The sequence below is a fragment of the Balaenoptera physalus genome (genome assembly GCF_965194825.1).
Source record: "Balaenoptera physalus genome assembly, chromosome: 18".
Classification (NCBI taxonomy): Eukaryota; Metazoa; Chordata; class Mammalia; order Artiodactyla; family Balaenopteridae; genus Balaenoptera; species Balaenoptera physalus.
Window position 1 is genome coordinate 72,866,575 of NC_138899.1, and position 22,858 is coordinate 72,889,432.

The following is a 22,858-nucleotide window of genomic DNA, read 5'->3' on the forward strand; positions in this document are numbered from 1 at the left end:
GGCAGGGACCAGCGAGGGCCCGAGGCCCGGCTCCCACCCGGGCACCGGAGGCGCTCCCCGCCGCCCGTCTCCACCCCTGCCAACACTAACCGCCTTCAGAGGTGCAGCTGTTTTTGTCCAGAGTAGGCTGACAAAGCGCGCGCCGGCACTCAGATCAGAAATCTGACCCCGCAGGCTCCTTTTCGCCGCGACCCACCGCACCAGACGACTCCCAGGGCGCGGAGCCGTAGCAGCCCCACCTCCGCCCAGCGGGTTTCAGACTCGCTCCAAAAGCCCGCTCACGGGATACGTCACGCGATGACGCCATGACGCTGCACGCAGCGCGCGCGCGCCACCCGGAAGTCAGACTCGGGCCGGGTCGCCGCCGCATCCAGTTGTGGGCAAGGCGAATACTTGTTCGGCTGCCTGGCAGTCAGTTCCGAGCCGCTAAAGACGGAGCTGAGGTGCCCATTCTCTTCTCCTGAGCCTTCAGACTACTAGGCCGCGCTGCTTGGAGGCACCACGCCTATGTATACTCGCCGCCTCCTCCCCCTTCTCTCCGCTCCATGTCACGTTTGGGTGGTCGCCCTCGAATGCGGCCTGGGGTCTGTGAAAAGTCTCTGTTTTGTCCTAAGAGCGGGCGTCCCCCAAAGTGGGCAGACGTTAGAAAACCCCAGAGTGGTCCGTGGCTGTGGATAACTCCCTTCCCGGCTGAGTGCTCCCTAAACAGTGGAAGAGGCTGAGATTTGAAGCCAGAGGACATTGTTTCTAGTCCGCGTGTTGCTCTTAGGCAGCAGGATTTCAAAACCTCTGAGCCTGTTTCCCTGCTTGAAAAATTGTGAAACCCACCTCAGGTCTCCTGAAGTGTTAGGCACTTCCCTCTGCAGGCTTCCGTAGTATCCCTGATATTCCTAGGGTACCAAACACCTGTTTTGTGCCTGACTTCCCCTCCAAACTGCTTTGGAAGACAGCAGTCTCATCATTCACAGGGTCTGTGATATGCCTAGCACAAGGCTTAATTCAGGTTTATTGTAATACCTAGAAAGCCTTCAGCTGGATTCTGGAGGTGAGAGGGGCTCATGGGCCTTGCTGCTTTCCCAAGGCTCTTGAGCAGTAAACAGTGGAAGCAACCATGGATTTGAGAAAGAGTGGCCTCTACTTGGTACCTGAGGTGTCATTTTAGTTTGATCATAATCCTTTGCTGTAGTAGGAAGCCTTACCAATACAGATAGATACCAAAGCTTATGATCATCTATGTCTAAATAGCAAAGAAACACGGGCCTGGGATCCTTACCCAATAACAGCTAACACTTAATGAACATCTATGAGTTATTCTGCTTTGCTTTATAAACAATATCACGTTTAATCTTACAATAATCCTATAAATTGGTTAGTATTGTCAGATGGGGAATCTGAATCATCTAGTTAAGTAAGTTGCATGATAAACAAGGCCTAGGTTTCAGTTCAAGTCTGTGTAACTTCAGATACTTAACTATCCTGTGATTGTCTGCATTTAACCTCTAAATCTGAACAATTTGCTGCTTTTCACCTTTTTTGGGGGGGCGGGCCCACTAGAGTGGACTAATGAGAACTGTAGGTATGTCATACAACCCTCTGAAATATATTTTTTCACTATATACACCGTTCCTTGCCCCCCCCACCCCCCGCACTCTGCCCATAACTTTATGCTCCTTGCTCCTGTAGTACCAGGTTTTTTACATTCATTAGCTCTGCCATAATATACTTTCTTCCTTATACTCACTCTTGTAGTGCGGCAGCTCAAGTAATTTACTGCTCGTATTGGATGTACAGTATCTTTTAAAACAGGGTCTCTAAAATGGTAAGTCACTGTGGGAATAGTGAATTAATGAATTGCTAATTAAAACATGTGTGTGAATAAGAAGGTAAATGAAAAACAGCTTTGAAAAAAGATTCAGGAGCAGTGAATTGAAAAGACAGAAAAAAGCAATTAGGGATGAGGTGGCAATTAGACCTCCGTAGGTAGGGAGATCGCGTTCCCTCCTCCAATTAGGGTAATAGGAAGCAGCACCCATCAGGATCAGAAATAAATGGAGAAGCTCGGGAAGAACCTGAACCAACTTGATCTGGAGAAAGAGGGGGCGGATGAAGGTGGAAGGCAAAACAAGGACACAAACAAACTGCCCCAGGATATTGCGCTGCGCCTGGGCGCAAGGCGGCCGCGGCCGGATGGAGCGCTTGGTCCGTGTTCCCTACAGCTTGTACCCGGGCTATGGGAACACGCTGCCTTTGGGCCAGCCTGGACTCTCTGAGCACAAACAGCCCGACTGGAGGCACAACAACGGTCCCCCCGCTTTCCTGGCCAGGCCGGGGCTGCTGGTGCCCTCCAACGCCTCCGACTACTGCGTGGACCCTTATAGGAGGGCCCAGCTTAAGGCCATTCTCTCCCAGATGAACCCCAGCCTGAGCCTGCGTCTGTGCAAGGCCGACACCAAGGAGGTGGGCGTGCAGGTGAGCCCCCGGGTGGACAAGTCCGTGCAATGCTCACTGGGGCCTCGCACCTTGCACAGCCGCTCCCCCTGGGGCAGCACGGGGCACAAAGCGCCCCTGTCAGCCTGGGGAGTCTATTCGCCAGTGATGGGCCGCAGGGGCCTGGTGCGGCTGCAGAAGGATGGGGAAGACGAGGAGAGGAAGGCGCTTTCGGGTCCTCCCGAGGCCAGCCAGCCGCCGCTGCCACCACCAACACCAAGGTCGGAAGAGGACCAGCGGGAGGAACTCCGGCAACAGGAGGAGCTGGGGGAGGAAGATGCCTCAAGTCCTCGGGAAAGGAAGAGCAAGCAAGCTCAGGGAGACGCCAGCGAGCCGCTCCGGAAGCCCAACTTCCAGGTGAGCTTTCTCTTCCCTCGTCTCAGCCCTCTCTTTCCTTTTTTCCATTTCTGGCGCAACGAGAGCAGAATCTTCTCTCGCAAACATGTATTTTACATGTCCTATGTGTATGTGTGTGTGTTTAACTTTTTTGGTAAAATGGGGTGCCAACTTTAAGCCTATGAAAACCCAAAGTTTGGGAACCATAGCTATTGGAAATGAGGAGACAAAGAAGGGTTTCAGGTTTGTGAAATCTGTGATCAGATCTTCGTTTTGTGCAGGTGGTGCCAATGGCCTTGGGGAAAATAGATTGGAAAAGCATGAGAGCAGCTAGAAGCGTCCCAGAGTAATCAATCCTTGAGAGCCGAGTTCACGTAGTGACCTTGAGAATAGCTATGAATGAGATTAAGGAGGCGTCTTGTTGTTTCTTATACAAAGCCACAAGGATAGAAGGATCTGGCTTTTTATCCGCACCCCACCCCTCCCCACCACCCCAAGATAGTAAAGGACTTTTCCTCCTTATTTGCAGTTTTTAGAACCAAAATATGGCTATTTTCACTGTAAAGATTGTAAGACGAGATGGGAGAGTGCTTATGTGTGGTGCATTTCTGGAACTAATAAGGTAAGTAAAAGTGAGTGGGACAAGGGAGAGCATGGGCGGGCACAGGTGCTCCACGGAGGAAGAACATGTTTCCTAATGGGGCATGACCAGAATGCTGTCTCGGTCATCTTGGCAGCCTCCGTGCCAGGCACATAACAGGTGTTCAGTAAATGTTTGGGTTGAACTGAATTGGGCTGTCCACAAGAGCTCCTGAGCTCCTGAACCATACCCTGGTGTTATATTTGGTTTGGTAGTTGCACTGGACAAAATGTCCGGTTATTTAAATGAACTCTTGCTCTTGTATACATTGGGACTTGCTATAATCATTTTTTAGTTGGTATATTGTAACAGGTTTGGGCCTTAGCTCTAGAAAATTTCCACTGTCTGTCCACAAGGTGGGGCAATGAGAGAAATAATTTATTGTAAAGGTTAACCTTGAGAGCCTTACTTATTTAGGCTCCCCGCCTTAATTTGAATTAGTTGTCAACATATTTAGGTTGGGAAAGTTTACACATTTTGCATTTCCGGATTTTCCTGAACCATCAGACTCTGGTCATTAAACACTCTCAGTTTGAGAGCAGTAGGCTGGACTTGAGCAGCTTCTGTCTCCTTTCACTGGGCATGTGGCCTTTATTTCACAACAGTCTACATCTGGTGTCTCGCATTCACCTCTACGAGCATTTGAGTTTGAGGCCCCTGTGCTGTTGCATTTTAGATACTGCTTTTCCTGCTTAAGGACTGTAGAGGGAAAGGGTAAGGAGGCATGCTACGACCTGAATGAAAACTTGTTTTTGTTTTTTTTTTTTTAACCCTAGCCATTTACTAGACCCTGGAGGTGGATAGATTTTTAAACTAAACTAAAATTACTTTCCTTCTCTTGCCAAAAAAGAAACAGTGGGTTTAATTCAAACGCTGGTGACACTAGGAAACAAAGAACAAGACATAGAACTCATCCTGGAGAAATTTATTGATAGGAGTGATGCAGACAAAATGATATTTGGTGGTATATGCATTGGCACCTGTGGCATGGAAGTGGTACAGAAATGATACAGGAGGGGGACGATTAACCCTGTCAGAGGGAAGGCATCTTGATGTCCAAGCAGGATTTTAAAGGTTTATAAATAGGAGTTCACCAAGAGAGGAAGGGAGAGAAAGTGCACAAGAAAATGCACAAAGCCTGGAAACCATGTGTGTTGGTGGGTAACTATAAGTAATTTAAATTTCAAATTGAGAAATACTGAAAAAAATGAAAAAGTAGGGGCAAATAGACCAGGACAAAAGGAGCAGGTCAAGGGTTCTGCCTGCACAATGAATAAAGTTATAATAGCTACTTCTCACTGAAGACTTTTACTGTGGTACTTTGTATACATTATTGGGTAGTTGTCAGAATTATAGAAAAAGGAAGTGGTATTGTCTCAATTTTACAGGTAAGGAAAATGAGGTTCAAAGAATAAGAAAAAATGACTGATAGCACTAGAAGAGCTTAAGACTTCAGCATAGAGGTTGGGCAAAAGCAAGCTGCAAGGTGAAGGAGTGGATTACTTAGGATCTGGGAGCCTAGAGTAAATATAAACTTGTATAAAAGACAAATTTCTCTTTAGGTTTATTTCAAACAACTCTGTTGCAAATGCCAAAAGAGTTTTAACCCTTATCGAGTAGAAGCAATCCAGTGCCAGGTAAGCAAATAGAATATTTCCATCGTATCTATAATGTTTTCATTCTTAAGCATGAAGCTTCTGTGGCAAAATGTTAGGATTTGATAGACTTAGATATCTGTACAGGAGTGTTAGGTTTTCTGTATGTTTGAATTTTTATAATATTTTAGAAAAAGCATTAATTCTAGGTTTTTTTGGGGGGGAAGGGGAAGGTTTACTCTTAAGTTGCCTTATGTGGTGTGTTTATGTATGTGGTGTGTTTTTCCTCAAACACCCTGTGTATAATTTGCATGTAATAATTTAACAGGTAACCTTTATTAAGCTTTTACTATGTGCCAAACTTGAGACCAAGTGCTTTTCATTATCTCCTGTAATCTAACCTTTGAGGTAGATGTTATTCCTATGATACAGACCAGAAAGCTAAAGTTCAATAAGAAAATAACTTGCCCAAGGTTGGACAGATAGTATTAGAGTTGAGATCAGATTCCATGGTGTCCCCAAGGTCTAGGATGTCACAGAATTCGATGAGCTCTTACCTAAAACAGCTTGCAGGAGACATCTCTTGAAGCTTTTCAGAAAAGTGTGACATAGTTGATTTTCATAATCAAGAATTTTTTTTAACCTAAATCCTTCACTTACTTAAAAACATTTTTATACTACTAAGAAATAAATAACTTAAAAAACTAGTCTAATCGTTTATAAATGATTTATCTTTAGATTTTCTAATCTGACATTCTCATTTAGTCTGTTTACTATAATTACTTTGGATTTAAATATATTTTCTTACTATTATACTCCTTTTTCTTGTGTTCACTTGAATTGATTTTTTTATATCCCCCCCCCATTATCTTGGATGGATATCCAATATCTTGGCAGTTATTCATTCTTTAATGTTCATCTTACAGCATGATTCTTTAACAACGTATGTAGACGTTGATAAGTCAATCTCACCTCTCCTTGACAATGCAGTGACCTTAGGTCACACTAACTCCTTATCACTTCATCCAAACTTCTTTGCTGCTATTGTTGTATGTTAATTTTAAACTTTAAAAGACATTATTTGTTATAGTCATAATTAATTTAGCTTTAGCTACATATTTACCCTTTCTGCTGCTCTCAGGTCCTTTTTGTATCTGGGACCACTTTCCTTTTACCTGAAGAACACATTTTAATATTTCCTGTAATGCAGGTCTGAAGGTGACACATTTTATTTTGTCTAGATAGTTTTTTTAAAGGATATTTTTGCTGAGTGTAAAATTTTTAGGTTGGCAGTAGATTCTTTCTGCCCTTTAAGGATCTGACCTTCATCGTTTCTGTAGAGTTGGCTATTGGTCTTATTGCAGCTCCTTTGAAGTAATATATCTCACTTTTTCTTACCTTCTTAAGTCTGTTTGCTTTTAAGATATTTCTCTCTGCTTTGGTTTTCAGCAGAGACATATTTACAGAAAATAAATTTTACAATTTATACCCAATTGTAGTTTCTTTGTATTTATCCTGCTTACAATTCATAGTGTTTCTTGAATCTGTAGCTTGAAGACTTTTATCACTCTTGGAAAATTATCAGCCATTATCTTTAAAATATTACTTCTACCTCCATTCTCTCTTTCTTCTAATTACTCATATTAGACCTTGTACCATATCCCTTATCTCTTTTATGCTCTTTTCTGTTTTTCCTATGCTTTTGTCTCTCTTTGCTTCAGTTTGGTTAGCACCTACTAAACTATCTTCCATTTCTCTAATTTTTCCTTCTGCTCTTTCCAATCTGCTGTCAAACCTACCTATTCAGTTATAGATTTCAGTTACTATGTTTTTCAGTACTAGAATTTTTATGTCTTTTTAAGTGACGTCCAGTTCTCTGTTGGAAATATCAGTCGCATCTCTTTGAACATATTAAACATCATTTTCTTAAAATCTGTACCAGAAAACTCCATTAATTTAATCCTCTGTGGTTCTGTTGCTATCCTCTTCACATTCCTTGGTTTTCGAGTATGTTGTTCTGTCTCCTTATATACCTGGTTACTTTTGAGTGCTATATATTGTATATGAAAAATTATAGTGATAATAATAATAATAATTCGAGGCCTAGGATAGTATTGTTTTTCACAGAAGACTTGCTTCTGTTGGGCAGATGGGAACACTAGCAATTTCAGATTACTATCTTCCAATCAGGGTTGAGCTGTTTTGAAACTGGGCTTCAGCAGTTGAAGGCTGGTCAATTTTTGGTTCATTCTTATTCTTAGGGTGTAGCCTTTAAGGGCCCTTCAGGGTCCCAGCACAAAACCTGAATTGTTTACCAGGTCTCTCCTATTTTGACATATTTAAGATTATCCCTCAGCCTCATCAACTTGTTAAACTCATTTCCAGCTTCCTGTTGTCTTTCACCTCTTACAGAATTGCCTTTAGAGAGAAAATAGTCCCAAATGTCAGGCTCATCTCTATTTCTGGGCTTCCTCCTCTGATACTTCGGTAACTCTCCAGTGCCTTCAAGTAGTTCTTGTTTTTAATTATTATCTTCTCTGCTCAGCTTTTCTTGTTGTCCTAAGTAGGAGATTTGGTCAAAACTACCTAATCCACCATTACTAAAACCAGAAACCTACCTTTAGACTAAATCCTGATTTTTTTTTTTAACTAAAAAAATTTGTTTTGAATTAAGCCTTTTCTTCGTTATAAAGGTGATATGAGGATTAAGTGAATTTATATAAAGTGCTTGGAGCAGTACCTAGAGTAAACAACATGTGAGTATTGCTGTTAGAATTTTCTTAAGGATGCATACTCATCAACAGGAGAGTGGAAGATGTAATTGCAGTACAACATTTGATAAATCATATCTGAGACACTCATTTGGAAAATAAAAATGCCTATTTTCACAATATAAAAGGTAAAGCTTGACTTATTCTTTTTGGCTATGGACATATGCAGAAAATAGAGCAGTGATTATAAATTTTCAAAGATTAGCAGGGTTGGGAAGGTGGACCAGGGTAGTATACCAGTCTCCATGGGGTGTGATTTTTATTTATCGGAAGACAGAATAGGATAATGGTTAAAAACACTTCAAATTCCAGCAGAGATTAGGCATGACTGGAAGGAAAACGTGTAGCTTCCTCTAGAGCACCCCTCCCTCCAGTTGTGACAACCAAAAATCTCTCCAGATATTGCCAGATGTCTGCTGGTAGGTAAAATACTACTGGTTGAGAATCACTGCTCTAGTATTTTTTAAATGTTCCAGTCTAGGTAATCAAATCATTTAATACCCACTGCTCACTCCCACCTGGCTACAAATGTAGAAACCTGCATAATGAAGAGACTCTACAAAGCTCTTTTAAACCTTTTCTCTTGTATCTTCTGGACTGGCTCATCAATGTTCTCTTAAATATCGTCTTTGATCATTCATTTTGAAAAATGCATGACATTTAGTGGGCTGTGAGTGTTTTTGTACAACTAGGTCTTGGACTTCTCATAGGATTCAAAGGAGGAAAAAGATATCGGGGATGGGGTGGTGGGGAGAAGTATTTTCGTTTGAAGGCTACATTTGAAGAACTAATTTGATCATTTAGTCCCCAAACTGTTGCTTCTTTTCAAAAGACCTGTTCAAAGTCTCGTTGTTCCTGTCTTCAAAAGAAAAGACACATCGATCTAAGGAGGCCTCATCGGCAGGAGCTGTGTGGCCGCTGCAAAGACAAGAGATTCTCCTGTGGCAATATTTACAGCTTTAAATGCATCATGTGACAGGCAGCATGCTTCATACGGGACACCTGAACTCTTCTTGTAATTTACTGTATAGTTCCTCTTTTGCACCTTGGCTCTGACCTGGTATTGGAAAATGGTTTAGGCTTTTGTACTTTTTGTAGGTGGTATGACAATTGTCGATGTGAATAGAATAAAATAAATGCATGTAAAATAGACCATGAAGACACATTAATTGGTGATCCCAGGGTAAAAACATCACTAAAACATTGGGAAAATGGTAGATCCTATCACTAATATGAACGGAACAATGAAGAGGAACAGTCATTCATCTGACAAACTTTTGTAAACTGGGTGTTCTAAGTGCTAGGAATATAGAGACAATCAGGAGCAAGGTCCTTGCCTTCAAGTATACTTAATCATTATAGCAAATGCATAAATAGTACTTAGTATATGCCAGGCATTGATGTTACTCATCACAGCAGTCTTATTATACTCCTTTTTAATAGATGAGGAGAGGGAGCCACAGGGAGGTTACAGGGTAAAGCCAGAATTTGAACCTAGGTAGACTAGTACATTCTCCACGGCTTTGGATTTACTTAGATTTTTTTCTCAGATTCAGATGTGTTAAGTGCAATGAAGGAAACGGGGCTATAATAGAGTGACTCTTTTATAAAGAGTTGTTGAAGAGAGGTGACATGAGAATTGAGACCTGCCGGATGAGGGGGAGCTGGGAGAAAGGAAGATGAATTTGATCCAACAGAACAGCAAGAGCAAAGACCCTGTGCTGGGCTGGGACATGTACTTGGTATGTTTGAGGAACAAAAGCCCCTGAGGCTCAAGTCAGGCATAGGCTGGAGAAGGCAGGTCTCAGGTCAAGCATATGGCAGCCCATGAAAGGGTTTAAACAAGGCACTGACAACAGATTCTTTCTGTAAAAAACTTACTGCTATGAGAGAATACCAGGTAGAGTGGAAGGAAGGAGACCAGTTAGGAGGTTAATGAATGCACGAGCAAAATGATGGCTTGGAAAAGAGTGGGTGGCCATGGAGATAGAGAGAAATATATGAATTCCAGATAGTGTTTGAAAATGTAATGAACAGGATTAGGAGTGGGTGATGGTGAAATAAATGATGGCTTTTAGATTTCTTTGAACTCTGGGTTGGATGGAACTGAGAGGTATAGCAGGAACATATTCTGGACTCAGATTACCTAACTTCAAATCCTCGGTGTGATACTTAGGAGATGTATGATTGTGGGCAAGTTACTTATGCCCTCTCTCTCAATTACTCTTCTGTAAAATGGGGACAATAATAGTAACTGTCTCTTGGTGGTGGTGATGTGAGGACTAAAGCAGCTGTTACATATTAAGCACTTAGGTTACTACCTGTAACAGGTATTCAGTAAACTTAGCTGTCCTTTTTCGGTGGGGCTATATAGTGAGATGGGAGAAGGCTTCTGTTTTCAACATTAACTTTGAAATATTTGAAACTCCATCCAAATGGAGATGTCATGTAGGCTGTTGTTTATATGTATCTGTAATTTAGGAGGGAGGTAAGAGCTACAGAGAGAGAGATTTGGAGATTAAAAAATCTGTAGTCACTACCAAATGTAAAATAGATAGCTAGTGGAAAGCAGCTGCATAGCACAGGGAGATCAGCTTGGTGCGTTGTGACTATCTAGAGGGGTGGTATAGGGAGGGTGGGAGGGAGATGCAAGAGGGAGGAGATATGGGGATATATGTATACATATAGCTGATTCACTTCATTATACAGCAGAAACTAACACAACATTGTAAAGCAATTATACTCCAATAAAGACGTAAAAAAAAAAAAGTCCATAGTACTGGGAATTCCTTGGTGATCCAATGGTTAGGACTCTGCACTTCCACTGCAGTGGGCCTGGGTTCCATCCCTGGTCGGGGAACTAAGATCCCACAAGCCGAGCAGTGTGGCCAAAAAAAAAAAACAAAGTATGTGTATGTGTGTGTATATATATATATATAAAATTATAAAATTTAAAACTGTGAGCCCTGATGGTGTCACCTAGTAGGAGAGTACAGCACAGGGCCCTGGGGCACAGCAACATTTAGAACAACGATTCTAAAACTTTAATGTCCCAGGAATTACTTGGTGATCTTGTTTTTTGTTTTTTTAATTAAATGAGTCATTTAATTAGATTTCAACTATAATTAATAACTCTTTACCCTGTGTTCCCTACCATAAGTTGACTCTGTTTTTAGCTTAACTTATCTTTTCCTCCCTCTGTATTGGGTTTTAAGTTAGAACTTTTATGGTAATTATTATGGCACTGCCAGTTCTACTGACCTATGATGTGCTTTTCCCAAAGCCTCTGATATTCAGCTTGTATCCAGATTGCCATTTTTATTTTTTTTTTGTAATTTTAATTTTATATTGGAGTATAGTTGATTTACAATGTTGTGTTAGTTTCAGATATACATCAAAGTGATTCGGTTATACATATATCCATTCTTTTTCAGATTCTTTTTCCTTATAGGTTATTACAGAATATTGAGTAGAGCTCCCTGGGCTATACAGTAGATCCTTGTTTATTATTTTATATATATTAGTGTGTATACGTTAATCCCAAATTCCTAATTTATCCCTCCCCACCAGCTTTCCCCTTTGGTAATCATAGGTTTGTTTTTGAAGTCTGTGAATCTGTTTTTGTTTTGTAAGTAAGTTCATTTGTATCATTTCTTTAAGATTCTACGTATAAGTGATATCATATATTTGTCTTTCTCTGTCTGACTTACTTCACTTAGTATGATAATCTCCAGATCTATCCGTGTTGCAGCAAATGGCATTATTTCATTTTTTATGGCTGAGTAATATTGCATTGTATATATGTACCACATCTTCTTTATCCAGTCGTCTGTTGATGGATATTTAGTTTGCTTCCATGTCTTGGCTACTGTAAATAGTGTGGCAGTGAACATTAGGATACATATATCTTTTCGAATTATGGTTTTCTCCAGATATATGCCCAGCAGTGGGATTGCTGGATCATATGGTACTTCTATTTTTAGCTTTTTTAGGTACATGCATAGTGTTCTCCATAGTGGCAGTACCAATTTATATTCCCACCAACAGTGTAGGAGGGCTCCCTTTTCTCCACATCCTCTCCAGCATTTACTGTTTGTACACTTTTTGATGATAGCCATTCTGACTGCTGTGAGGTGATATCTCATTGTAGTTTTTTTTTTTTAACATCTTTATTGGAGTATAATTTGTTACAATGGTGTGTTAGTTTCTGCTTTATAACAAAGTGAATCAGCTATACATATACATATATCCTCACATCTCTTCCCTCTTGAATCTCCCTCCCTCCCTCCCACCCTCCCTATCCCGCCCCTCTAGGTGGTCACAAAGCACCGAGCTGATCTCCAGGTGCTATGCGGCTGCTTCCCACTAGCTATCGGTTTTACATTTGGTAGTGTATATATGTCAATGCTACTCTCTCACTTCGTCCCAGCTTACCCTTCACCCTCCCCATGTCCTCAAGTCCATTCTCTACGTCTGCCTCTTTATTCCTGTCCTGCCCCTAGGTTCTTCAGAAACTTTTTTTAGATTCCATATATATGTGTTAGCATATGGTATTTGTTTTTCTCTTTCTGACTTACTTCATTCTGTATGACAGTCTCTAGAGGTCCATCCACCTCACTACAAATAACTCAATTTCGTTTCCTTTTATGACTGAGTAATATTCTGTTGTACATATGTGCCACATCTTCTTTACCCATTCATCTGTCAATGGACACTTAGGTTGCTTCCATGACCTGGCTATTGTAAATAGTGCTGCAGTGAACATTGTGGTACATGTCTCTTTCTGAATTATGGTTTTCTCAGGGTATATGCCCAGTAGTGGGATTGCTGGGTTGCATGTTAGTTCTGTTTTTTAGTTTTTTAAGGAACCTCCATACTGTTCTCCATAGTGGCTGTATTAATTTACATTCCCAGCAACAGTGCAAGAGGGTTCCCTTTTCTCCACACCCTCTCCAGCATTTATTCTTTGTAGATTTTTTGATGATGGCCATTCTCACTGGTGTGAGGTGATACCTCATTTGTAGTTTTGATTTGCATTTCTCTAATGATTAGTGATGTTGAGCATCCTTTCATGTGTTTCTTGGCAATCTGTATATCTTCTTTGGAGAAATGTCTATTTAGGTCTTCTGCCCATTTTGGGACTGGGTTGCTGGTTTTTTTGATATTGAACTGCATGAGCTGCCTGTATATTTTGGAGATTAATCCTTTGTCAGTTGCTTCATTTGCAAATATTTTCTCCCATTCTGAGGGTTGTCTTTTCATCTTGTTTATGGTTTCCTTTGCTGTGCAAAAGCTTTTAAGTTTCATTAGGTCCCATTTGTTTATTTTTGTTTTTATTTCCATTTCTCTAGGAGGTGGGTCAAAAAGGATCTTGCTGTGATTTATGTCATAGTGTTCTGCCTACCTATGTTTTCCTCTGACAGTTTTATACTGTCTGGCCTGACATTTAGGTCTTTAATCCATTTTGAGTTTATTTTTGTGTATGGTGTTAGGGAGTGTTCTAATTTCATTCTTTTCCATGTAGCTGTCCAGTTTTCCCAGCACCACTTATTGAAGAGGCTGTCTTTTCTTTTCTCCATTGTATATGCTTGCCTCCTTTATCAAAAATAAGGTGACCATACGTGCGTGGGTTTACCTCTGGACTTTCTATCCTGTTTCATTGACCTATATTTCTGTTTTTGTGCCAGTACCATACTGTCTTGATTACTGTAGCTTTGTAGTATAGTCTGAAGACAGGGAGCCTGATTCCTCCAGCTCCATTTTTCTTTCTCAAGATTGCTTTGGCTCTTCGGGGTCTTTTGTGTTTCCATACAAATTGTGAAATTCTTTGTTCTAGTTCTGTGAAAAATGCCAGTGGTAGTTTGATAGGGATTGCATTGAATCTGTAGATTGCTTTGGGTCATAGAGTCATTTTCACAATGTTGATTTTTCCAATCCAAGAACATGGTATATCTCTCCATCTATTTGTATCATCTTTAATTTCTTTCATCAGTGTCTTATAATTTTCTGCATACAGGTCTTTTGTCTCCTTAGGTAGGTTTATTCCTAGACATTTTTTCTTTTTGTTGCAGTGGTAAATGGGAGGGTTTCCTTAATTTCACTTTCAGATTTTTCATCATTAGTGTATAGGAATGCAAGACATTTCTGTGCATTAATATGTATCCTGCTACTTTACCATTCATTAGTCCTAGTAGTTTTCTGGTAGCATTTTTAGGATTCTCTATGTATAGTATCATGTCATCTGCAAACAGTGACAGCTTTATTTCTTCTTTTCCGATTTCGATTCCTTTTATTTCTGCCTTTTCTCTGATTACTGTGGCTAAAACTTCCAAAACAGTATTGAATAATAGTGGTGAGAGTGGGCAACCTTGTCTTGTTCCTGATCTTAGTGGAAATGGTTTCAATTTTTCACCATTGAGGACAATGTTGGCTGTGGGTTTGTCATATATGGCCTTTATTATGTTGAGGTAAGTTACCTCTGTGCCTACTTTCTGGAGGGGTTTTTTCATAAATGGATGTTGAATTTTGTCAAAAGCTTTTTCTGCATCTATTGAGATGATCATATGGTTTTTATTCTTCAGTTTGGTAATATGGAGTATCACATTGATTGATTTGCATATATTGAAGAATCCTTGCATTCCTGGGATAAACCCCACTTGATCATGGTGTATGATCCTTTTAAGGTGCTGTTGGATTCTGTTTGCTAGTATTTTGTTGAGGATTTTTGCGTCTATGTTCATCAGTGATATTGGTCTGTGGCTTTCTTTCTTTGTGACATCTTTGTCTGGTTTTGGTATCAGGGTGATGGTGGCTTCATAGAATGAGTTTGGGAGTGTTCCTCCCTCTGCTATATTTTGGTAGAGTTTGAGAAGGATAGGTGTTAGCTCTTCTCTAACTGTTTGATAGAATTCGCCTGTGAAGCCATCTGGTCCTGGGCTTTTGTTTGTTGGAAGATTTTTAATCACAGTCTCAATTTCAGTGCTTGTGATTGGTCTTTTTATATTTTCTATTTCTTCCTGGTTCAGTCTCAGAAGGTTGTGCTTTTCTAAGAATTTGTCCATTTCTTCCAGGTTGTCCATTTTATTGGCATAGAGTTGCTTGTAGTAATCTCTCATGATCCTTTGTATTTCTACAGTGTCAGTTGTTACTTCTCCTTTTTCATTTCTAATTCTATTGATTTGAGTCATCTCCCTTTTTTTCTTGATGAGTCTGGCTAATGGTTTATCAATTTTGTTTATCTTCTCAAAGAACCAGCTTTTAGTTTTATTGATCTTTGCTATTGTTTCCTTCATTTTCAGGTAGACTGCCTATTTCCTCTTCATTTGTTAGGTCTGGTGGGTTACTGCCTTGCTCCTTCATCTGCTGTTTGTTTCTCTGTCTTCTCATTTTGCTTAACTTACTGTGTTTGGGGTCTCCTTTTCGCAGGCTGCAGGTTCGTAGCTCCCATTGTTTTTGGTGTCTGCTCCCAGTGGCTAGGGTTGGTTTAGTGGATTGTGTAGGCTTCCTGGTGGAGGGGACTAGTGCCTGTGTTCTGGTGGATGAGGCTGGATCTTGTCTTTCTGGTGGGCAGGTCCACGTCCGGTGGTGTGTTTTGGGGTGTCTATGGCCTTATTATGATTTTAGGCAGACTCTGTGCTAATGGGTGGGGTTGTGTTCCTGTCTTGCTAATTGTTTGGTATAGGGTGTCCTGCACTGTAGCTTGCTGGTCGTTGATTGGAGCTGGGTTTTGGTGTTGAGATGGAGATCTCTGGGAGATTTTTGCTGTTTGATATTACGTGGAGCTGGGAGGTCTCTGGTGGACCAGTGTCCTGAACTCAGCTCTCCCACCTCAGAGGTACAGGCCTGATGTCCGGCCGGAGCACCAAGACCCTGTCATCCACATGGCACAGGAGAAAAGGGAGAAAGAAAGATAGGAAAAGAACCTTATTAAAATAAAAAATAATTATTAAAAATAAAAAAGAATTTTAAAAGTAAGAAAAAATAAAGAAAGAAGAGAGCAAGCAAACCAAAAAACAAATCCACCAATGATAAGAGGCACTAAAAACTATACTAAAAAAAAAGAACCCCAACAAAACGGACAGACAGAACCCTAGGACAAATGGTAAAAGAAAAGTTATACAGACAAAATCACACACAGTAGCATACACATACACACTCACAAAAAGGGAAAAAGGAAAAATATATATATATCGTCACTCCCAAAGTCCACCACCTCAATTTGGGATGATTCGTTGTCTATTCAGGTATTCCACAGATGCAGGGTACATCAAGTTGATTGTAGAGATTTAATCCGCTGCTCCTGAGGCTACTGGGAGAGATTTCCCTTTCTCTTCTTTGTTCACACAGCTCCTGGGGTTCAGCTTTGGATTTGGCCCTGCCTCTGCATGTAGGTCGCCTGAGGTCATATGTTCCCCACCCAGACAGGACAGGGTTAAAGGAGCAGCTGATTCGGGGGCTCTGCCTCAGGCTGGGCGGAAGGAGGGGTACGGAATTCAGGGCGAGCCTGCAGAGGCAGAGGCCGGTGTGACGTTGCACCAGCCTGAGATGCACCGTGTGTTCTCCGGGGAAGTTGTCCCTGGATCACTGGACCCTGGCAGTGGCGGGCTGCACCCGCTCCTGGGAGGGGAGGTGATGAGAGTGACCTGTGCTTGCACACAGGCTTCTTGGTGGCTGCAGCAGCCGACTTAGAGTCTCATGCCCGTCTCTGGGGTCCATGCTGATCGCCGCGGCTCGCGCCCGTCTCTGGAGCTCATTTAGGTGGTGCTCTTAATCCCCTCTCCTGGCGCACCAGGAAACAAAGAAGCAAGAAGAAGTCTCTTGTCTCTTCGGCAGCTCCAGACTTTTTCCCAGACTCCCTCCCGGCCAGCTGTGGCGCTCTAGCCCACTTCAGGCTGTGTTCACGCAGCCAACCCCAGTCCTTTCCCTGGGATCCGACCTCCGAAGCCCAAGCCTCAGCTCCCAGCCCCCGCCCGCCCCAGCGGGTGAGCAGACAAGCCTCTCGGGCTGGTGAGTGCTGGTCGGCACCGATCCTCTGTGCGGGAATCTCTCTGCTTTGCCCTCCACACCCCTGTGGCTGCGCTCTCCTCCCTGGCTCCAAATCTTCCACCCCGCCACCCCTCATCTCTGCCAGTGAAGGGGCTTCCTGGTGTGTGGAAACTTTTCTCCTTCACAACTCCCTCCTAGAGGTGCAGGTCCCATCCCTATTTTTTGTCTCTGTTGTTTCTTTTTTCTTTTGCCCTACTCAGGTACATGGAGAGTTTCTTGCCTTTTGGGAGGTTTGAGTTCTTCTGCCAGCGTTCAGTAGGTGTTCTGTAGGGGTTGTTCCACATGTCGATGTACTTCTGATGTATTCGTGGTGAGGAGGGTGATCTCCACGTCTTACTCTTCTGCCATCTTGAAGCTCCTCCAAACACGTTTTTTTTCCCCTCATTTTAGTTTTGATTTGCATTTCTCTAATAGAGATGTTGAGAATCTTTTCATGTGCCTCTTGGCCATCCGTATGTCTTATTTGGAGAAATGTCTATTTAGAGCTTCTGACCATTTAAAAAAATTTTTTCTAATCATTTAAATTTTTATTAGTTTCAGTAAAGAATATAACATATAATTCAAAGTGTTTAAAGAATGTAAACTAGAAACAATTTAATAACCTCCATTCTGATTCTAATCTCCTTTTAGTCATGAGTTAGTCTAACTCAGGCTTTTTTTTTTTCATTTTGCTAAGTATTGTATTTTTAATTTTTTTAACTTTTTATATTATATTGGAGGATAGTTGATTAACAATGTTGTGTTAGTTTCAGGTGAACAAGAAAGTGCTTCAGTTATACATATATCTATTCTTTTTCAAATTCTTTTCCCAATTAGGTTGTTACATAATATTGAGCAGAGTTCCCTGTGCTATACAGTAGGTCCTTGTTGGTTATCCATTTTAAATACAGCAGTGTGTACATGTCAATCCCAAACTCCCTAATTATCCCCCACCCCACCCTTCCCACCAGTAACCATAAGTTCATTCTCTAAGTCTGTGAGTCTGTTTCTGTTCTGTAAGTTCATTTGTATCATTTTTTTAAGATTCTGCATATAAGCAATATCATACAGTATTTCTCTTTCTCTGTTCACTCAGTATGACAGTCTCTAGGTTCATCCATGTTGCTGCAAATGGCATTATTTTGTTCTTTTTAATGGCTGAGTAATATTCCATTGTATATATGTACCACATCTTCTTTATGCATTCTTCTGTCAGTGGACATTTAAGTTGCTTCCATGTCTTGGCTATTGTAAATAGTGCTGCAATGAACATTGAGGTGCATGTATCCTTTCAGACCATGTTTTTCTCTGGGTATATGCCCAGGAGTGGGATTGCAGGATCATATGATAGCTCTGTTTTTAGTTTCTTAAGGAACCTTCATACTGTTCTCCATAGTGGCTGCACCAATTTATATTCCCACCAACAGTGTAGGAGGGTTCCCTTTTCTCCACACCCTCTCCAGCATTTACTGTTTGTAGACTTTTTGATGATAGCCATTTTGATTGGTGTGAGGTGATATCTCGTAGTTTTGATTTGCATTTCTCTAAAAATTAGTGATGTTGAACATCTTTTCATGTGCCTCTTAGCCATCTGTATGTCTTCTTTGGAGAAATCTCTATTTGGGTCTTCTGCCCATTTTTTGACTGGGTTGTTTGTTTTGATGATATTAAGCCGCATGAGCTGTTTGTAAATTTTGGAGGCTAATCCCTTGTTGGTCACATCATTTACAAATATTTTCTCTTATTCTGTGGGTTGTCTTTTCATTTTGTTTATGGTTTCCATTGCTGTGCAAAAGCTTTTCAGTTTAATTAGGTCCCATTAGTTTATTTTTGTCTTTATTTCCATTACTCTGGGAGACAGATTGAAAAGATACTGCTGTGATTTATGTCAGAGAGTGTTCTGCCTATGTTTTCCTCTAAGAGTTTTATAGTGTCCGGTCTTATATTTAGGTCTTTAATCTATTTTGAGTTTATTTTTGTGTATGATGTTAGGGAGTGTTCTAATTTCATTTTTTTTTAATATGCAGCTGTACAGTTTTCCCAGCACCATTTATTGAACAGACTGTCTTTCCTCCATTGTAAAGTCTTGCCTCCCTTGCCCTAGCTTAATTGACCGTAGCTGCATGGGTCTATTTCTGGGATTTCTTTCCTATTCCATTGATCTATTTTTCTATTTTTGTGCCAGTACCACACTGCCTTGATTACTGTAGCTTTGTAGTATAGTCTGAAGTTAGGGAGCCTGATTCCTCAAGCTTCATTTTTCTTTCTCAAGATTGCTTTGGCTGCTTGGGGTCTTTTGTTTCTCCATACAAATTATGTGATTTTTTGTTCTAGTTCTGTGAAAAATGTCATTCGTCATTTGATAGGGATTGCATTGAATCTGTAGATTACCTTGGGTCGTATAGTCATTTTGACAATATTGATTCTTCCATTCCAAGAACATGGTATATCTTTCCATCTGGTTGTGTCATCTTCGATTTCTTTCATCAGTGTCTTATAGTTGTTGGAGTACAGGTCTTTTGCCTCCTTGGCTAGGTTTATTCCTAGGTATTTTATTTTATTTTGATGTGATGGTAAATGAGATTGTTTCTTTAATTTCTCTTTCTGATCTTTCATTGTTAGTGTATAGAAATGCAAGAGAATTCTGTGTATTAATTTTGTGTATCCTGCAACTTTACTGAATTCATTGAAGAGCTCTAGTAACTTTCTGGTTAGCATCTTTAGGATTTTCTATGTATAGTACCATGTCATCTGCAAACAGTGACAGTTTTACTTCTTCTTTTCCTATTTGGATTCCTTTTATTTCTTTTTCTTCTCTGATTGCTGTGACTAGGACTTCCAAAACTATGTCGAGTGAAAGTGGTGACAGTGGACATCCTTGTTTTGTTTCTGAACTTGGAGGAAATTCTTTCAGCTTTTCACTGTTGAGTATGATGTTAGCTGTGGGTTTGTCACGTATGGCCTTATATGTTTAGGTATGTTCCTGTTATGCTTACTTTCTGGAGTGTTTTTATCATAAATGGGTGTTGAATTTTGTCAAATGCTTTCTCTGCAACTATTGAGATGATCATATGGTTTTTATTCTTCAATTTGTTAATGTGGTGTATCACACTGATTGATTTGTGGATATTGAAAAATCCTTGCATCCCTGGGATAAATCCAACTTGAACATGGTGTATGATCGTTTTAATGTATTGTTGGACTTGGTTTGCTAGTATTTTGTTGAGGATTTTTATGTCTATATTCATCAGTGATATTGGCCTGTAATTTTCTTTTTTTTTGTGGTGCCTTTGTCTGGTTTTGGTATCAGGATGATGGTGGCCTCATAGAATGAGTTTGGGAGTGTTCCTTCCTCTGCAATTTTTTGGAATAGTATCAGAAGGATAGGTGTTAGCTCTTCTCTAAATATTTGTTAGAACTCACCTGTGAAGCCATCTGGTTCTGGACTTCGTTGGAAGTTTTTCAACTTGTAATTGGTCTGCTCATATTTTCTGTTTCTTCCTGGTTCAGTCTCAGGAGATTGTACCTTTCTAAGAATATGTCTATTTCTTCTAGGTAGTCCATTTTATTGGCATGTAATTGCTTGTAGTATTCCCTTATGATCCTTTGTATTTCTGTGGTGTTAGTTGTAACTTCTCCTTTGCATTTCTAATTTTACTGATTTAAGCCCTCTCCCTTTTTTTCTTGATGAGTCTGGCTAAAGGTTTATCAATTCAAAGAACCAGCTTTTAGTTTCATTGGTCTTTGCTGTTGTTTTCTTCATCTCTATTTCATTTATTTCTGCTCTGATCTTTATGATTTCTTTCCTTCTACTAACTTTGGGTTTTGTTTTTTCTTCTTTCTCTAGTTACTTTAACTGTAAGATTAGGTTGTTTATTTGGGATTTTTCTTGTTTCCTGAGGTAAGATTTTATTGCTATAAACTTCCCTCTTAGAACTGCTTTTCCTGCATCCCATAGGTTTTGGATCATCGTGTTTTGTTTTCCCTTGTCTCTAGGTATTTTTTTGATTTCCTCTTTTTTTTTTCTTTTTGGCCTCACCACACAGCTTGTGGGATCTTAGTTCCATGATCCAGGGATTGAACCTGGGCCCTTGGCAGTGAAAGCAAAGAGCCCTAACCACTGGTCTGCCAGGAAATTCGCTGATTTCCTGTTTGATTTCTTCAGTGATCCATTGGTTGTTTAGTAACATATTGTTTAGCCTCCATGTATTTGTTATTTTTACCATTTTTTCTTGTAGATTTCTAATCTCATAGTGTTGTGGTCAGAAAAGATGCCTGATATGATTTCAGTTTTCTTAAATTTACCGAGGCTTTTTTTATGGCCCAGCATGTGATACATCCTGGAGAAAGTTCCATGTGCACTTGAGAAGAATGTGTGTTCTGCTGCTTTTGGATGGAATGCTCTATTAATATCAATTATATCTATCGGGTGTAACGTGTCATTTAAGGCCTCTGTTTCCTCATTGCTTTTCCATCTGGATGATCTGTCCATTGACATAAGTGGGGTGTTAAAGTCCTCCACTACTATTGTGTAACTGTTGATTTCTCCTTTTATGGCTGTTAGCATTTGTCTTATATATTGAGGTACTCCTATGGTAGGTGCATATATATTTACAATTGTTATGTCTTATTCTTGGATTGACCCCTTGATCATTATGTAGTGTCCTTCTTTGTCTCTTGTAACAGTCTTTATCTTGAAGTCTAATATGAGTATTGCTATTCCAGCATTCTTTAGATTTCCATGTGCATGCAATACCTTTTCCATCCCCTCACTTTCAGTCTGTATGTGTCCCTAGATCTGAAGTGGGTCTCTTGTAGACAGCATATATATGGGTCTTGTTTTTCTATACATTCAGCCAGTCTATGTCTTTTGGTTGGAGCATTTAATCCATTTACTTTTAAGGTAATTATCAATATGTATGTTCTTATTGCCATTTTCTTAATTGTTTTAGGTTTTTTTGGGTTCGTCTTTTTTCTTCCTTTCCTCTTCTCTTCTCTTGAATTTGATTATCTTTAGCGTTGTGTTTGGATTCCTTTATCTTTTTTGTGTTTGTATCTATTGTAGCTTTTTGGTTTGCAGTTACCATGAGGTTTTGATGTAGCAGTCTATATATATACAAGATTGTTTTAAGTTGCTTGTCTCTTAGTTTCAAATGCACTTCCTGCATTTGTACTCTCCTCTTCTCACAGTTGCTGGATTTGATATATTTGTGTGTGGATGATTTCCTACCTTTATTGTATGTTTGCCTCTGTGATATAATTATTTTCCAGTTTGTGGGTTGCCCACCCAGCGGGTATGGGATTTGATTATATCATGAAAGCACCCCTCATACTGTCTCGTTGTGGCTTCTTTGTATTTGGAAGTAGAATATCTTTTTTGGTAGGGTCCAGTCTTTTTTGTGGATGGTTGTTCAGAAGTTAGCTATGATTTTGGTGTTTTTGTGAGAGGAGGTCAGCTCAAGTCCTTCTACTCTGCCATCTTATCTCCCTTCTTTTCCCTGATGATCTTGTTAATTTGATATTCTGATCCAGCAGGTCAGGGGTCTGAGCCTTAGCATCTGGGAGCGTCTTAGATTTGCAGTCAGTGCCGCTGGTGTCCTGACCACAGTTTAGGTAGCAAGAAGTTAAAGGTCAGATAAAAGAGGAGGTCAAGAAGGATCAGCAGAGGATGGTGTCATGAAAGCAAAGATAAAACAGTATTTCAAGAAGGAGGGAGTGGTCAACTGAGTCAAATTCTTTGGTGAATGAGAAAGCTGAAGATAGACATGTCTGTTGGGTTTGGTGACATGAAGGTGGCTGGTGACCTTGGAAAGAGAAGTTTCAATGTACTGGTAGGGATGGAAGCCAAAGTTAGTAAAGTGAGGACAGTAAATAGAAGTTTTGCTGTTAGAAAGCAGAGAAATTAGTGATACTCAGGAAGGGCGCTTGGGGAAAAAGGAGGTACTGAGTAAGTTTGTCTATGAATGGAATAATTCAGTAGATGGAAGCTGATGTTATAGCAGGGA

General features: G+C 40.4%; 2 protein-coding genes across 5 annotated transcripts in view; one reads left to right on the plus strand and one right to left on the minus strand.

Annotated features, from left to right (window-relative positions):
* Nucleotides 1-260, minus strand: part of BRCA2 (BRCA2 DNA repair associated) — a 53,879-nt gene extending 53,619 nt beyond the window's left edge. For 3 of the 4 annotated variants that reach the window (XM_082435467.1, XM_082435468.1, XM_082435466.1), the window contains exon 1: nt 91-258. The gene's annotated coding sequence lies outside the window, so the exon portion shown is untranslated. Of the gene's footprint in view, nt 1-90 lie in introns of all 4 variants that reach the window. The other variant, XM_082435469.1, reaches the window with a different exon arrangement.
* A 335-nt stretch (nt 261-595) lies between these two features.
* The window catches only part of ZAR1L (zygote arrest 1 like), a gene marked incomplete at its 3' end in the record, with an annotated part of 61,602 nt that continues 39,339 nt past the window's right edge, over nt 596-22,858 (plus strand). Inside the window, 3 exon segments of the mRNA XM_082435789.1 lie at nt 596-2,844; nt 3,353-3,445; nt 5,026-5,100. Of these exon segments, the coding sequence (XP_082291915.1) occupies nt 2,104-2,844; nt 3,353-3,445; nt 5,026-5,100 (909 nt within the window). The 5' untranslated portion in view covers nt 596-2,103.